This window comes from Eurytemora carolleeae, unplaced genomic scaffold, assembly GCF_000591075.1.
Source record: "Eurytemora carolleeae unplaced genomic scaffold, Eaff_2.0 scaffold59, whole genome shotgun sequence".
NCBI lineage: Eukaryota > Metazoa > Arthropoda > Copepoda > Calanoida > Temoridae > Eurytemora > Eurytemora carolleeae.
In genome coordinates this window covers 313,617-332,112 of record NW_019396064.1, presented here as the reverse complement: position 1 = coordinate 332,112, position 18,496 = coordinate 313,617, and the positions used below count along the sequence as shown (strand labels likewise).

The following is an 18,496-nucleotide window of genomic DNA, read 5'->3' as shown; positions in this document are numbered from 1 at the left end:
CTATCCAAAAACTATCCAAAAACTATCCAAAAACTATCCAAAAACTATCCAAAAACTATCCAAAAACTATCCAAAAACTATCCAAAAACTATCCAAAAGCTATCCAGAAACTATCCCAAAAACTATCCAAAAACTATCCAAAAAAGATCCCTAAACGATTTAAAAATGAACAATCAATTAATTTTACATTTTCTACGGCTTTTGTGTCCGACACTTAAACTTACCAGTTTTAAGAAAAAAAAATTTTGACCATTGTTTCTAAAACTTTTCTTTAAAGGAAGAATTACTAAAAGTATAAAATTGCAGTTTGTTCAAAATATAATTTCAAACTAAAATTTGATTTAAAAAAATTATGTTTAGTACTTACATCCCATATGTGAGTATACTGCTCTCTAAACGGAACAAAATAATTTATTTAAATCAAGAAAAAGGGATTTTGAAAATGAGAAACATCTTTCCAAAGAAACGTTATTGACTGACTAAAAGTAAACTGAGTTGATGACAAAAAGCGGCATTTAAGCTGAAACTTAACTTGGGCAGGAACTTTTTGTTCTTTAGTTTTGGACTCTGATTTGATTTCAACACAGTGCATTAGAAACATAATGAAAATAATATTTCTCTTTATTGATGGTTTAGATAACTAAATTATTTTTATTTTCCTGATTGGGTAATCCCAAACTCTAAACTTATTACTCTCCGCAGATGAATTCAAAGTCAATTCCTTAAAAAAAAAAATATTATGGTAATATGTTGTTTTTTTTTAATTAATCCAGTGCTTATTGCGTCTTTGCCGCAAGCTCAAATGTTCTCATCCCTATATTCTTTAGCCTTAACTCTAAAGTCAAAATTTTGATTATTTGATCTAACAAAATTCATAAAATTAGATATCTAAGGTCTATGGCATTGGGTTCTAAAGATATAGGGATTAGACAATAATAGTTTGTAAAAATAACTCTATTCCTTTTGGATAGTTATTTTACTGTGTGCACTAATAATTGTTTACTATTTACTTTCATTTAAACCTTCTTCAAAAACAGTTCTTACTTTCTTTTTCCTATCTTTTTCTTTATAATACTTTTAGGTTTTATTTTTTCCAAGTATTAGATTCCATTCCCACTTGTTTTTTACATTCCGTTATTGACATATAAGATTCTTTATGCTACACATTGTTTGTATTGTTATATTGTCATTTCTTTAGATATTTCAATACTCATTCATTCCATTTTATTTTAATTCATATAATTTAACTCAATTTTTTTAGATACAGTGAGAACCAGAAAACTCTGGGATAGGCAAACAAATTTTAAACTGAAGTTATTACATAAAACAATAAATTATTACTTGAAAGGAACTGTGTAAGCCTTATTCCAAGTGAGCCTCTACGCAACGGTAACGATGGTAATGCCCGATGTACAAGGGTACTATTAAAACCTTTTTCTGATCAATTATAAATTAGATGATATCCATGTTTTTGTTCCTCTAAATTGTTTATTTTTATTTGCAGTTTCTCTGCGATAGTAACTTACAGTGACTTGGAATCATAAGAAAAACTAGAGAATTATCAGAATGAATGAAGGTTTAAACGGGTATCGTTCCTAATCGGGCATTGAAACCCTTAAAGGGAGTGACCGGCTATGTAAAGTAGTTGAACTGAGTATGCAGTGTTTTCATTTGAGACATATTAAACTTTTTAAAGATCTGTAAATCCTGAATTTGAGCGCAATTTCGACGTTCAAAACTCCTACTTTGTGGGTGGATACGTTTTCAGAATTATTTTTTTAAAATTATTAAATAACGACGACATAAAATGTAAAAAAGTTCTACAATAAACTACAGACGTCATGTATAAGAACATGTTGAGAAAATAAAAATTAATCTTATCATCGAAAATAAGTAATCTTGTTCAACTATTAGTTTCTATTTTCCATTATTAACAAAGTTTTTCCGTAGATTTTTTAGAATTATTATTGAAAGAATTTGAAGAAATCTGCGAAAAAATTCAAAGAAAATAAGAAATTCAATATAATAATGATAACGAAATACTCGATTTGAGCAACTCGGGATTTACAGATCTTTAAAAAGTTCAATATGTCTCAAATGAATCCGAAAGAAGTTTTCCACAACACTGCTTACTCAGTTCTACTACCTTACATAGCCGGTCACTCCCTTAAAATTACGCGTACAGTCCCTTTTATCTCGTCTTACTATTCCTGAGTTTTCTGGTTCCACTCTACTAGTTCTCCATTCAAATATGTTTTACCTTCCATTTTCTATATAGTTCCTCCTCTGCTCCAGCCATATTCTTGAAATATTCCATTGTTGGAGATCCTTCCAGTACTGTGTAATTCACTTGAGACTAAATATGTATATGCATATATATTGACGATTTAGATGTCCTATGTAGGATTTGACACGCTCTTGATTTTTGAAACCGTTGTTTCAACATTTGCTAATGATTGGCCTGGAACATAATCGTTCGTTCGACGTTCGTTCTAAAAAATCCATTCCGTTTCTAAACATAAAAACAATGGGCTTTACATTTACGTATCGTCCGTTTTAACGTTTTGGTTTTAAACCTTGGTTGATCGTTAACGATAATTGATCTTTAACAATGTGTGTTAGTTAATAATGTCTTATATTTAATTATGTTGAATCTGTTAAAATGGTCATGATCAATAAGGGCAGTGGATAGGCGAAGGTTGCATCTGAAAAAAAATTTTAGGTACTTTATAAAATAAAATTTAAAAAATATTACATTTATATTATCCAACAAGTTTTTGGTCGTTAACATGTGATGATCGTTCTTTTTATCTAAAAGCCTTTTGTTTTTCTAGAGTTTTTCATGACCATTCCAGCTTCTTTAAGAACATTTCTAACTGCGTTCGGAAATATCTTTGAACGATGTTATCGAAAGCACACTAAGACCGTATTTGAATACGTAAATTGATAAGTATTTTATGATGGAACCTGTCTGGCTAGATCTTCAAGAGATTGCACTGTAGTCTGCATCCGTTCAACTGTTTAACCATTTAATTGTTATTTTTTAAACATTTTTATCGTAATCTGGAAATTCAGGGGGTACTCAGAAGTTGGGGGGGGGNAACCAGTTGGGACCAGAAAACCCCCTAGAAACATACATTTTTTGTGATCTAGGGGCCAGGGGGTCGTGGGCTTAGCCCTCCAAAGCTTTAAAGCTGAACGTACACCTTAAAGAAAATTGATTTTGTTCTCATATTTGTTGACAAGAAATATTTTTTGGTTTTCCGCTGATCTATTTTAAAAATCTTATGAAATAAGAAAATAACAATGGTTTCCTGTAAGTAGAGCAGCCAAATTTGAGGTAAATGTAGCCAACATTAGTACTATAAACAACCAGTAGGCTGCAACCAGTACTCTGGCTGATAACGCCTGAAATAAAAAATGCAGCCAATATTAGTATTACAACCAGTAAGCTGCAACCAGAACTCGGGCTAATAATGCTTGAAATAATAAATGTAGCCATAATTAGTACTACAACCATTTTCACTCAATTTCCGTGTTTATTTTTTTAATCATTTTTCTATTTTTACCCAATTTTCATGTTTATTTGTTGTACATTTTTACTAAATTTCCATATTCATTTGTTCACACTCTTACTGTGGTCTGTGACCCAGCAAAAACAATTTTTTTTCTTATTTTCACCTTTGGGCACTCTCCTCCGCCCTGGGGCGTCAAGGATGTTAAACAAAACCAAATACATTCGCCAAAGGTAAATTCTCTCGCCCCTTCAGGATACGCCTCTCTGTTTTTAACAATATTGAAAAATTTAGAAATTAAAATATGAATTCAAATTTTAAATATCATTGTTTTTTTCAAGTCCGTTTAAGAATTTATATTTTACAGAAACCTGAAAAAAGAAACCTGAAAAATATTTAAAAATTCATGGTGTGTTCAATACTCACTCTCATAAAATATTATTAAAAAATGTTGTGCAAAATATTAATCTTTTAAGATTATATTTCAAAAACAGAAGGACAAATCGATCTAAAAAATTGTAGCATTAACATGTTTTTGAACCATAGAAGAAAACGATTTTTATTTCAATTTTCAAATGTGTTTCCTGTTGTTAACGTAGGAATATGGGGAAAATCTGTCCAAAATCCATAGAATGAGAATAACAACTAGAACACATCCTAATATTCCAAGCCATACCTAGATATACTAATTACTAGCTAAAGTGCAAGGCGTTGCCCGTAGAATTAGATTTTATTTTAGCCTTTGTTATTCCTAGGGGCTAGGATACCCATAAGTTCCCTCAAAAAAAAAAAATTGTACATTGTACACAGTTTTTTAGTTTTTTAGAGCATTTACACAATATAAATTGAATCATAGTAATATGAACTTATTGAAAAACATATTTAATTACATATGAACGTTAGTCTTAAAAAACATTAATCCAAAACTTATTTTCGTTCAATCCATCATTAGTTCAATTAACATGACACCATTAACACCAGAAATGCCATGCCCAAAAACCGGTTTTCAATAGTTAAAGGCCGCGCATCTCTAATCTCTAGAAATTTATCTAAAGACCAAAATTGTCTTGATATTAGCAAAAAGAGAGGTTCAAACCTTGATCATGATATCCACCATTTCAGAGCTGTGAACTTTAGAATGGGATACCTTTATTCCCCACTTCTTAATCCAAATATCCAATGTGCACACTTTTAATTTCTTGCTTAATCCACTCTTTTTTGGATGGCGCGCAAAATTTCAGATTTCCCAGCTTCTAATACGCGACTCTGATTGGTTAAATTTTATACACTTTTCAGGATACAAGTACAAGATTAGGTTAGTCTCGAGATTAAGAAAAAGAAAGTATCAAGCCTTGATCTCGATATCCACCATTCGAAAGTTTGCAGCTCAGCTCAGTTCCTTTAATGACGACCAAAAACTATTATCAAAGTTGACGACCAAAAACTATTATCAAGGTTGTCTATTATTATTTTGTTCCAGTAACAAGTACAGCTTTAGGATTTTAATGAGACTGTGAGAAAAGAGATTGAATTAAATTCCGTTTAAGTCTCATCTATTGTGGGTAACCCTGTACGTACGTATGATGTTGTTTATAATGTGTGGTAAAAGAATACTTGTTAGGCAAACACAGTGTTTACGCTATTTTCTAAAATAAACACTATTTCTCTCATACTAAACAATTGAGTTTTGTAAACAAATCTATAAATAAAATTTATTAAAAAAATTAAAATTAAAACCCGGAAATCTTTTCAAAAAAAGAAATTTGCAATTTAGACTTTTCTATAATGCTTATATCTTTGCAACCCAAAGTCGTAGACCTTAGATATTTCTAATTATGAATTTTGTTAGATCAACTAATTTATATAAATAACATATATACAATATAAGTATCAAAAATTTACACCATCATGATGCAAAGATGTAGGGATTAGAAAATTTAAGTTTAAGTAAAAATTCCTTTAGATTCATTATTCATTTCTTTTTTAAGATATAGTGAAAAAAGGATAATGAATTGGATCCAGGATCCGTATTTTTCAGGGCGGGATTCGAATCAAAATGAATTGAATTCTAAGCAAACTTTTTAATATTTTGTCTTTTTATCACCTCATCTTGAAGAACAAGGAAGAATTTGAACATATTTCTTTCAACATATTTTTCTCTCAGGAGGATAGATATACCAGACTAGGATTTAAAATAGAATAACAAAAACTTTGAAAAAATTAAAATTTGAAAAAAATCATTTTTATTTTTTTCATATATTGAAAGCATCCAAATTGATTTAAAAAGTTACAAGAATGGGTAAACTGTAAAAGAAAGAGCAAAATTTCGAATAATATATTCGATTCATTTTCTTAAGATATAAATTTAACTTATTTTCAAGAAAAAAGTTCGGAGAAACGGGGGGAGGAATAATCAAATAATTTTGTTTATTTCTAATTCTATCTAGTTGTCTGCCTGATCAAAGTAAGGTGTCACAAAATCTACATATTCTTCTCGTTCTGTGGTCATGATTAAGCTGGCTGTTCCAAATAATACAACATTTAAATATAAAAATTAATAATCAAACCGGATTTCGATTTCAAGTGATATTCCATGCAAGTAAGGTAATTCCTGATTCACATGATACCCTAGACAATCAAGTTTACACCTGATTTTGATCAAAAATGTTGAAGATATCGTCGCTTTTCTGAGTCAAAATGATTATTTTTGTGAGCTTCTCCATTGCTTGTTATGAATGTGCAAGTCACTTTCTCGCAAATGAATATAAAGAGTTTAAAGATATCATTGATAACTAATTCATGTTTAATCAAACAAAGCTTTCAAGCATACCGTTGTAAATCAGGCATTGCTATATTTGTATGGAGGGTTAAGCTGACACTTACAATTTGTTATTTTATTTTGTTTATTGTATTAATTTACAAATTCGGTTTTTATTCGCTTTTCTTCAATTTTGTTTCTTTGTATTTTTTCCTAGAGATATATCAATATTTCCACTGATTAGATCTCCCATAAGTCCTGACCATTGACTAGTCACAGGGTCCCTTAGATAGATAGATAAATATAAAGTAACAGAGGTAGATGATAAAGCAAGATAAATGTGTTACGTATTCCCAAAGTATTTTCTCAAAGGCGACTTGCCTAGTGACAATTTGTCAATTGGCAACTTCTTAAATAAGCAATTTCCCATGCGACAACTTCCCAAAGGATAGGTTAGGCCCTCTGAGGCGTTGCATGCTGCAACGGGGGGCCAAGCGCTGCGGCTAGGACTGACTTGGGAAGTTGCCGCTTGGGGAAAATCCGTAGGGAAAGTATCTAACATAAGTAGATAGACAGATAGCAAAATAGATTGAAGCTTTCAGGTTTTATGTAATGTTAGTTTAGAATAATTAAGTCACTTTATATAGTAAGAAAACATTTTTATTAAAATGTTCAAACTCAACAAAAAAGTTTAACGTTACCTAGCTCCGTAGTCATTACCAGTAGCGATTACTATTTCATAATCAAAGTGCATAGCTTTAGAGACCTCATCCAATAGGTCCAATGTATATCCTTCTAAGCCCTGGAATTCAGAATATTGAATAACTTGCAGGGGATGTGTCAAGTGCCCTATTGTACAACATGAACTATTTCAATTACAGTGATGCTGCTATACTATACAATATTATTAATTTTTCCTTCTTTGGAATTTAGAATATTATAAATATATCCTTCTAAACCCTGGAATTTAAAATATTATAAATATATCCTTCTAAACCCTGGAATTAAAATATTATAAATATATCCTTCTAAACCCTGGAATTTAGAATATTATAAATATATCCTTCTAAACCCTGGAATTCAAAATATTATAAATATATCCTTCTAAACCCTGGAATCAAAAATATTATAAATATATCCTTCTAAACCCTGGAATTAAAAATATTATAGATATATCCTTCTAAACCCTGAAATTAAAAATATTATAAATATATACTTTTAAACACTGGAATTTAGAATATTATGAATATATCCTTCTAAACCCTAAAATTTAGAATATTATAAATATATCCTACTAAACCCTGGAATTTAAAGTATTATAAATATATCCTTCTAAACCCTGGAATCAAAAATATTATAAATATATCCTTCTTAACCCTGGAATTAGAAATATTATAAATATATCCTTCTAAACCCTGAAATTAAAAATATTATAAATATATACTTTTAAACACTGGAATTTAGAATATTATAAATATATCCTTCTAAACACTGGAATTTAGAATAATATTAATATATCCTACTAAACCCTGGAATTAAAAATATTATAAATATATCCTACTAAACCCTGGAATTTAAAGTATTATAAATATATCCTACTAAACCCTGGAATTAAAAATATTATAAATATATCCTTCTAAAAACTGGAATTTAAAATATTTAAAATATATTCTTCTAAACCCTGGAATTAAAAATATTATAATTATATCCTTCTAAACCCCGGAATTAAAAATATTATAAATATATCCTTCTGAACCCTGGAATTAAAAATATTATAAATACATCCTTCTAAACCCTGGAATTTAAAATATTATAAATATATCCTTCTAAACCCTGGAATTTAGAATATTATAAATATATCCTTCTAAACCCTGGAATTAAAAATATTATAAATATATCCTTCTAAACCCTGGAGTTAAAACATTTAAAATATATCCTTCTAAACCCTGGAATTATAAATATTATAAATATATCATTCTAAACCTGGAATTTAGAATATTATAAATATATCATTCTAAACCTGGAATTTAGAATATTATAAATATATCCTTCTAAACTCTGGAATTAAAAATATCATAAATATATTCTTCTAATCCCTGAATTAAGAAATCCATGATAGGCGATAATTTCAATGTTTTTCACGAATAATTTTAAAACTTTTTTGCACAATGTATTCGGCGCAGTAAGATTTAAAGGTTAAACAACATATTATTCAACTCTTTTTCTTCTTATTTTTTTCCCACAATTTTTGGAATTTTAAAATTTTGCTCAATTATTCTTCTACCTTATTTTTGAGTGCATTATTAATGCTTTTGGGATTAGTTTGTTTGTCCTCTTTAGCCCCAGATACCCAGGCCCAGGGCTTACCAAGGACGACTCCAATACGGAAAGATCGTTTCATAACAACTTCCTAAATAAAAAAATAAAAAAAATCACTTCGGTCGCTCAGTGCGATCTTGTGATGAACACTTTTGGAGCTTATTGTAAATATTTAATGCATATTATTTGTTTAAAATTGTAAAGAAATTAGAAATTTTTAAACCCGATTTGACTTATGAGAAAAAAAAACGTTTAAGAAAAAAAGGACAATCAATTAGTTTAAAGTGACCTTGTAAGTAGTTAATGTATTGTATCCACCTCCCATATATCAGTTACCTTGTAATTAGTTGATGTATTGTATCCACCTCCCATATACCAGTTACCTTGTAAGAAGTTGATGTATTGTATCCACCTCCCATATACCAGTTACCTTGTAAGAAGTTGATGTATTGTATCCACCTCCCATATACCAGTTACCTTGTAAGAAGTTGATGTATTGTATCCACCTTCCATATACCAGTTACCTTGTAAGTATAGTTAATGTATTGTATCCACCTCCCATATACCAGTTACCTTGTAAGTATAGTTCATGTATTGTATCCACCTCCCATATACCAGTTACCTTGTAAGTAGTTGATGTATTGTATCCACCTCCCATATACCAGTTACCTTGTACGTAGTTGATGTATTGTATCCACCTCCCATATACCAGTTACCATGTAAGTAGTTGTTGTATTGTATCCACCTCCCATATACCAGTTACCTTGTACGTAGTTGATGTATTGTATCCACCTCCCATATACCAGTTACCTTGCAAGTAGTTGATGTATGGCATCCACCTCCCATATACCAGTTACCTTGTAAGTAGTTGATGTATTGTATCCACCTCCCATATACCAGTTACCAATCTGAAATATGTCATTGAACATTTTCATCGAGTCTTTGGCTCAAACTCTGATATTCAAATCCTAATATCTTTGAAACCTAATGTTGTAAACCTTATTCATTTCAAACTATGAATAATGTTAGCTGAATTAATCTAAGATTGAAATATCAAAGGTTTACACCATCAGGTTGCAAAGATTTAGGGGTTAGAATATTTTAGTTTGTGGCAAAGACTCAACTATTTTTTATTATAAACCAAAAATCAAAAGCCAGAAAGCTGTTGCTATGGATTTACTCTCCGAAAAAAATCCAGAATCAATTTAAATTTTAACACTTGTGGGATTTAATGATAAATGACATTCATTTGTAGAAAGCTGGTTTTAACATTGACTTGCATATACAAATTTTTAGATTGCTGCACATCAAAAAACACACCTTTTTATACAGGAATGTCTTTCAGCATTCAGGTTCATCAATGTTCTAAGGTTTATCTTTATGGCAATTTTCGCAATTGTATTAGATATTTCTTGAAGCGTGTATGAAAATAGAAATAAAACAACAGTCCAAAATAAGTAATTAATCCCTTCGCACAGCAGAATGATAAGTTATCACAAATGTAATGAGAGAATATGTGAGGAGAAGGAGAAGTTATCACAAATGTAATGAGAGAATATGTGAGGAGAAGGAGAAGTTATCACAAATGTAATGAGAGAATATGTGAGGAGAAGGATAAGTTATCACAAATGTAATGAGAGAATATGTGAGGAGAAGGAGAAGTTATCACAAATGTAATGAGAGAATATGTGAGGAGAAGGATAAGTTATCACATATGCAATGAGAGAATATGTGAGGAGAAGGATACGTTATCACATATGCAATGAGAGAATATGTGAGGAGAAGGATACGTTATCACATATGCAATGAGAGAATATGTAATGAAAAGGATGAGTAGTTTAACATTATCTCGTCTCCGGAACTATATTTACGATACTATAATTACAATACCCTTTCGGAGATTTACATCGACAACAAGTCATGTTTATTTTTACCGTAAGGAGCTGTTTAGACTGTGGAGTAAACAAGGTTACATCAAGCTTGAAAGAAGGTGAAAGTAGAGGAACATTGGTAGCATCCAATCCAAAATATAGTCCTCTCTCTACAGAATAAACACAATACATACATTTTAATACTTGGCACACTATGCAGAAGGAGAAACTCATTACTGGTAGGACTTTGCATTCTCAAAACTACTTTATAGTAATTTACAGGTTTTCAATAAACGGAACTATCCTTAAAATATAAAAGATTTTTGCGTTTATATACACTTCGAACTGTCGCGAGTGAGATAGAAAAATATGAAAAAAACTTTTTAATCATAACTTTGCTTATTGAAGAGCTTTTGATTAGAACAATATGTTTTGAATTTCTGATATGTAATTTTGCAACTTGCATTCTTGTACGAAAAATAAAAGCTAGAGAAATCTAGGAAATATTAGATTGTACCAGTAATGTCCCACAAAGGAATTGAGTCTTTGCCACACACTCTGATTTTGCAACCCGATGTTGTTAAGATAAGATAAGATATGATATTGCAAACTATAATTCTGTTAGAATAAATAATTCAGTCTGACATAAAAAAAAAGATTTCACTGGGTAGTTAGTGTGTGGCAAAGAATCGAAATTCCTCTGATCTTTTCCTTCTTAGCATCATGAATTCAACTTGAAATTAACCAAATGACACAATTCCGATGAAAAGAAAGAATTACCTTTTGCTTGCGTTGCAATCTCCGTGTTAAGTTTAGTTCTGGTTGGTATTGAAGTGTTAGAACCACAAACCCATTTCTGATTTATGGTTTGAACAGAGTTTAACACTTTTGTTGCTTTACCTACAACCTGCAATTCATTAAACAAAATGTTTAGTTTAAAATTGAAGAAAGGTCAAACGAGTATATTTGAAATAAATAATGTGCGGAATAAAAGAATACAATTACATGGGGGACTGGGATGAATAGAGACACCCCTCCCCTTCTCTTATTAAAAGTATAAGCCCCCCCCCACCAAAAAAAAATGTTTTTAAATATAAGTCTACTTTTTTCTTCAAAGTTTTGCCTATTTTAAGAAGAGATGTTTTCCTTTGCACTATTATTAAATATGGTTTAAAAATATTAGCCAAACTTAAAAGAATCTATTTTTCTTTTTATATAATAATAATATTTAAGTGTCAATTAAAATGATATTGTTAAAGGTACAGTAAAGTAAATTAAAGTGACCATCTGTCGATCTGAATCACAACGGTACCCTTAGAATATTTTTCTGATGAAGTACTAATTATATATCTATGATTTTTTAACACTTATTTTTATTTGTAAGTTCTTTGCAAAAGAATTTTTTTCCAGATTGACTCTTTTTTCCAGATTAATGATCAGATACAGGTTTCAAGGACACTGTTGGGAATCTGACATGCCGTTTTTTTAAAGGCCATAACGATGACGACCATTCCTTTAAAGTACGGTGTACTGCACAAACCAAAACAATATACAACATACGACATATGTACAATGTACAGGGTCTATGCACATAATATAAGTATGGTAACCTCAAGAGCAGCATTTAGAAACAGTCTAGGGATAGTTTTATCACAAACACAATCTGGTTCAGAACTGAAATATATTTAGAAAAAGTCTAGTGATAGTTTTATCACAAACACAATCTGGCTCAGAACTGAAATATATTTAAATAAAACTTATTTCTGTTAACAAACAAATAAGAAAATTAAATGTTCGATTTTTAAAAATACGATATAAAACGGGCAAAAAAGATTGGGCATCAAATAAAGCCTCATTAAATCATGGTTTTCAAATCATTGTTAAATCTTGTTGGCTTGGATCATATTGGGTTTTTTCTTTTAAAGATTCTTTGGTAAATCTGACAAAAATTAAATTAAAGAAACTTCAACATTATAATTATCAAACTGTGTTGGGAATAGTTTGAAATATTGCACAATTTGGTAGAATTTAACAATGATCAAAAGATTGCAAGCATCCTCGACGAAAATGTTGAGAAATTTGCTGACTTAAATTTTTTTTTTTAAATTTTTAAGCTTAGAACTACAAAAAAGTGTCAATAAAATGAAATCAAAGGACATGGCGTTACGACACTTTAAATTCGACCCATTGATTGGATGATGATTGACCTTCCAATGAGCTGGCAGCAGGTGGACTGCTGCGGAGTAAAAAGACGAACACTCATGTTACTCTGGAAGTATTGAGAAATATCTTCTGTTACAGATGCCGGAGTACTCAAATCTAACAGTTTCAAAATCTGATTTTATAAACAGAAAGGAACTGTCGTTGTGACATCAAGTGTAAACGAGTACCACACCTGATTCTCAATGGTACCCTGCAAACTTTATCTGAAGATATCATTGTTTTTCAAGACTAAAAAGTATTATTTTAATTGTAACTTTCATAGACAAGCCATAATTTAAAAAAGATAGTTCGTTAAAGAGAAATGATGAATATCTCAAACATTCTGAGATGATAGTTTAAGGGTACCGTTATATATCGGATATTCCATTTCTTAAAAGGAGGATCACATGAAAGTACGTCTACAATCTAAACTGAAAGAAGTAATTGATTAAAAGAGTGTTTAAAAAACAAAAAATGTATGAAGACTTGTGTTTGCATTCTCTATGTTTCCATAATTTATAGCATCAAAAAATTCTAAAAATTGTAATTCATAAACACGTAAAATCAAAAATTAGCTGAGATAAAAATGGGAATTTAACTCTTGTTGACAAACAAATTTTGTTAAGTTTAGATATTTAGTGATTTAATGTTTAAATATAAGAATCAAATAGTATTCCTGTATAGATTAGACTGTAGAAAGAATCTCGTTTAATAAGCTCCCTGACATCGAGTGCAGCCAAAATATCACTAAAAAGGTATTTTTTTCCTTTTATTTCAAACTTTTCATGTTTTTATCTTAAAATTTGATCGCTACTAATCTTAGTTATATCTGTTGCGTCAATAAGGAGAAGCTTGTTAAAGACGTCTCATACCGAAAAACTTAGCACCCATACAAATTGAGAAAATTGCAACATACAAATGTGGCGAAAGATAATCGATGACTATAGGTTGTAATATCTGAATGATTTGTTTGAAATTAAATTGATTTTTTTACGGTCTAAGTCGTATGTTACAATTTTCTCAATTTGTATGGGCGCTAAGTTATTCAGTATGAGACGTCTTCAACAAGTTTCTCCTTATTGACGCAACAGATATAACTAAGATTAGTAGCGATCAAAAGCGCTTTTTTATCGCATTAAGCCTATACCCCCTTTTATTTTTCGCGAACACTCCCTTTAAATATGAAGCCATTAATTTGTTATTTACTAATTGCTAGAGACGTGTTTTTAATAAATATTTGAGTTTTGGAATTTGTTAAGTTGTTAATTGGTTTATTTGTGTATTCAAAATTTGTTTTTATATATAATTTTAAAGTTGATAATTTGTTCATTATTTTTCTTCATTAATTAATAGTAATTTTTTACTTAAATTTTTCATTTATTTTAATTCATTTTCGAATTTGTTTGTTGAGAGTTTATTTACCTTACTGCAGTTTTTGATCCAATCACAACAATGTTAGAGGGTCTAGGCTTCATATCCCTGGTTTAAATATATTATCACAAACATTTGAAAAATATAGATTGTATCATGTCATGATATATCCTTAGATGTGTAAAAACAGAAAATAAAGAACACCAAAATTCTACTTATTTTACTATAAGAACTTTATTCTAAAATTATCACTATCATTCATAATTTTGACGGACACAAAAACTTAGTTGACACTTGTGACGTAAGAATACAGGTGTACTGAGAGCGTACAAATTCTACCTTGCCATCTATTGTATCACTTTTTTACTTTATCTTGGAAAACATATCAACTAATGCAAGAAAATTTCCTTTTCCTTGTTATATTTGACACTTGTGACGTCATGTATAATAGGTCCATTTCTCTGTTGCCTCCTATTGTACTTGATATCTATTTGCTTAGATGAATTGGTTGGCTAGGTATGGTATTATGTAAACCTTTGATATTTTAAACTTATTCCAATTTATCCAACAGAATTCTATTGTATGAAATATCTAAGATCCACGACATTGTGTTGCAAAAATAAAGAGATTAAAAAATTGGAGTTTGTAGCAAAGACTTTATTCCCTTTAAAAATTTATTTAATACCCATAATTAGACAGTTTTTATGTTGTGTAAAATTGCTGTTTAAGAGCGCAAATTCGATGTTAAAAATCCCGATTTTGGAGGTTTGCACTCAAGAACAAGGAATTCTTTAAAAATCCGAAAGAAAACGTAACAAAAATTCTTCTTTAAACTAATTTGTTGTTTAAACTATATTTTTAAACTATATAAAATATAGTTTTAATGTATTTAAACTATACATTAAAACTATATACTTAAACTTTGTGTTTAAACTATATAGTTAAACTATTTATTTAAACTATATATTATACCTAAGTTTGTTCAGAGAAGCTTTATCCCCGGCCAACCAAGCTCCCGTAATCCTGAAATATACATTTTGCTAATGTTATCCTACAAAGGGGGGGGAGGGTGAGGTGAGTGTTTTGGACAAAACTGAAAAAGTATTGAATCTGTTCAATTTTTTATATTTAACTGCACTATAGTCCGTCGCAAGATAAAAATTACTAAACCATGAGCTCTCCGCCTCTCAGGCGTTTGCCATATCCAGTCATTTAATTTCAACAGGCAATAGCTATTTGGAAAGCTAGAAAGCAGATTGCACATGTTTCGTAATAAAATTTTGCTCAGTTTTTTTTTGCACAGACACCGTTTAATTTGCACATTTTCAGTTTTTCTTCTATTAAGACTTTGGTTTGGTCAACTTTTTGCTGTATTTCGTCCTATTTTTGATTATTAAAACCTTGAACATTTCAAGAGAAGAGTACATTTCATTCTTCTATATAATAAAGGGATGGAGAGGTTTATTGCACTATTTTTAGCAGTAGTATACTAGGACCTATAGGGAGGAGAGAGGGGGTGGGGTTTTGCAACGCTTCCTAGTGGAAAAGGGGGTATTGCCTTTTTTAGTTGTAGATTGCACTTTTTTTTTGCTAAACAGGGTGAGTACATTGCAGTATTCGGTATCCAATTACTTCTTTGAAGGTTTAAAAGATACAAGGTAAATAAAGTAAATGTGCATTTCTCCTACCAATAAGTTTCACTATACCAAAATAATTAATTAGCCTTCAAGCCAACTTATCTACTAAAATACTTGTATACTGAGACATATTAAAATAAAATAAAAATAAAAATCCAACAAAACTTGCCGAAAATAGTTAAGTTTTAATTTTTTTTCGAACAGTTGCAGACTATATGAAAAACAAATCTAATTTTTTTTTTTTAATATTTGAAAAAAATGCTTTTATCATAGAAAAAATTAATATTAACTGGAGTAATAATTTTCTTTTTATTTTATAATATTTATATAAAAAATATTATGAAATATAAACTATATATACAAATGTGGCGAAAGATAATCGATGACTATAGGTTGTAATATCTAAATGTTTTGTTTGAAATTAAATTGATTTTTTTACGGTCTAAGTCGTATGTTGCAATTTTCTCAATTTGTATGGGCGCTACGTTCTTCGGTATGAGACATCTTTAACAATTTTCTCCTTATAGACGCAACAGATAGAAGCAAGATTAGAAGCGATCAAAAGCGCTTTTTTATCGCTCCCTTTAAAATTTAATTTAAATAATATAAAGTAATTACTTCGTTGTATCGTTGTATCATTTTAGCCTTTTCTCAATTATTTTTAACTGTTTGTTTTACACGCCAACTTTGTTCGAAAATATTGCAAAGCTATTTTTTTTTCAAGCAGAGTTGAAAAATCCGCAAAATATCATTTTAATATCATCTTACTTGTCTAACTCTGATCATTTCACGTATCTCTGTAAGAAATTTCTAAGTTTAAAAATCGGTGCGTGAATGTACTTGATCGTTTTTACTTATTTTGTTATGATATTTTCTATAATATTGTATTGAATTAAACGCTATTCATCTCAATATATTTATTCTTCATTTAATACCTTTTGTATTACTTTAAAATTATTTATTATAGGTCTCAGAGTCTCAGAGAAACCAAATTTTTTAAAACATTAAAACCAAATTCTTTACAAAAAAAATGTTGGCAATTTTTAAATTTTGTGACAACCTGTTTAACATTGAATGACAAAAAGTAGTCGTTACTTTGAATATTCAATAACATGTTTTCCCCCAAACCTTATATTAAATGTTTCACATAATGGACAATAGAAATTATTATTTTTATTCAATTCTCATGTCATTACTTAAATATATAACAAACTTTGTAGATTATTCAACAGTAATTGAGCCTTTATATGATCTCTAAACACTCATCGAAGAAACAAAAGAAAAAAAGAAAAAATATCTTTTTATGTTTTTTAAAGTAAATAAATTGAAAAATTCATGAGATGTTTAAGAAAAATTATAAAGTGGTAATTTCTGTTAGTCTGTTTTCATGTCGGATTATAACACTTGTAATTTTGACAGAAGCATATGGAAATGATCTCAGCTTGGTTTAAGAAATGTTTAGTGGAGTGATTCGACTTTTTTTTGAGAAAGTTTGTTTCCAGAAAAAGATGGGTTGAGAAGATTTTTAAGCATAATATTTTTTTCAACTTCCTGACATGCCACGTACACTTCACTTCTAATAAACTTCTGTAGGTAAACCTAAGTACGCAATGTACAAGTTATCCTACCTGTCATCTGAGTACATGAGGATATAGTACATGTACCTGAGCTCTAAGTACATTGTGATATAGTACATGAACCTGAATTCTGAGTACATTTTGATATAGTACATGAACCTGAATTCTGAGTACATTATCATAAAGTACATGTACCTGAGTTCTGAGTACATTTTTATATAGTATATGTACCTGAGTTCTGATTACATTATAAATATGATATAGTACATGTACCTGAGTTCTGAGTACATTATGATATAGTACAGGTACCTGAGTTCTGAGTACATTATGATATAGTACATGTACCTGAGTTCTGAGTACATTATGATATCGTACATGTACCTCAGTTCTGAGTAAATTATGATATAGTACATGCACCTGAGTTCTGAGTACATTATGATATAGTACATGCACATGTCCAATTCTTGTTTGCTCTCAAATACAAAAACGCTGTCAACGACCTGGAAATTTTTTAAATTTTCAAATTATTGTTTTCCTCAAAATGTAAATTTTAATATACTGAAATGTTCATGACAACAGTACTGATTAGGATCGCAAATTATCAAAATTATTATTATATGAAACTTAATCTTAATACCTGGCTTTGATTAAATAATGCAGCCACTGCCATTACATATGGATGGTTGGTTATATCGACCCTATAGTATGGGAGTCCTATCATATCTGCATTTTGTCGTCCCCTAAGACAAAAATAGATTTTAGATAACAGGACAACATTTGTATAAGGTTGTTCTTTAGATAATTCAGTTGCAATGCCAATTAGGGTTTCTTGCAGATCAATTTGGTTCCATAAAGACATTGCGGAACCTTTCCCGAAACAGTTAAGAATGATAAACCATTAAAAACTTTTGGATCTTAATTGTGTGGACTGCTTATTCTGTAAACTTTTTTTCAGAAACAAAATTTATCCACAAATAAATCAAAACTCTAATGCCAATTTAGTTTTCTGCATCATTCTCCAAGCATGATATTTCTAACTGGATATATATATCCTTACACTTAAAAAGCCCTTAATTTCTTTGTTATTATTAACTTCCCCATTCAAACATAAATTTGAAATACAAAAAAGAGAGCTCAGCAATATTTGGTTTGGTTTTGACCTGATCCAGCCACCCCACGTGAGATCAAGAACAGCTGAATACGGTTCTGCTGTCAGCTGATTACACATCGTCTTATTCAGTGCCAT

General features: G+C 29.9%; 1 protein-coding gene across 1 annotated transcript; it reads right to left on the bottom strand.

The window, feature by feature from the left end:
- Positions 1 to 6,970: 6,970 nt before the first annotated feature.
- Positions 6,971 to 18,496, bottom strand: LOC111709345 (uncharacterized). The gene is made up of 13 exons (XM_023482991.1): positions 18,411 to 18,496; positions 17,888 to 17,990; positions 17,668 to 17,750; positions 15,009 to 15,059; positions 14,088 to 14,144; positions 13,083 to 13,096; positions 12,671 to 12,782; positions 12,074 to 12,137; positions 11,244 to 11,370; positions 10,527 to 10,633; positions 9,450 to 9,500; positions 8,558 to 8,683; positions 6,971 to 7,075 (listed from the first exon to the last, which is right to left on the bottom strand). Exons 1-13 carry the CDS (start codon positions 18,494 to 18,496, stop codon positions 6,971 to 6,973), a joined length of 1,086 nt encoding a protein of 361 aa, XP_023338759.1.

Bases quoted from the DNA above. Each gene is read 5' to 3' on its own strand.
- LOC111709345 (XM_023482991.1), bottom strand. From the start codon at position 18,496: ATGGCACTGAATAAGACGATGTGTAATCAGCTGACAGCAGAACCGTAT. The intron at 15,060-17,667 runs GTGCATGTACTA...TGTATATTTCAG, and splicing joins ATAATGTACTCAGAACTCAG to GATTACGGGAGCTTGGTTGG. The intron at 9,501-10,526 runs GTAAAAATAAAC...GACATATTTCAG, and splicing joins AGTCTAAACAGCTCCTTACG to ATTGGTAACTGGTATATGGG.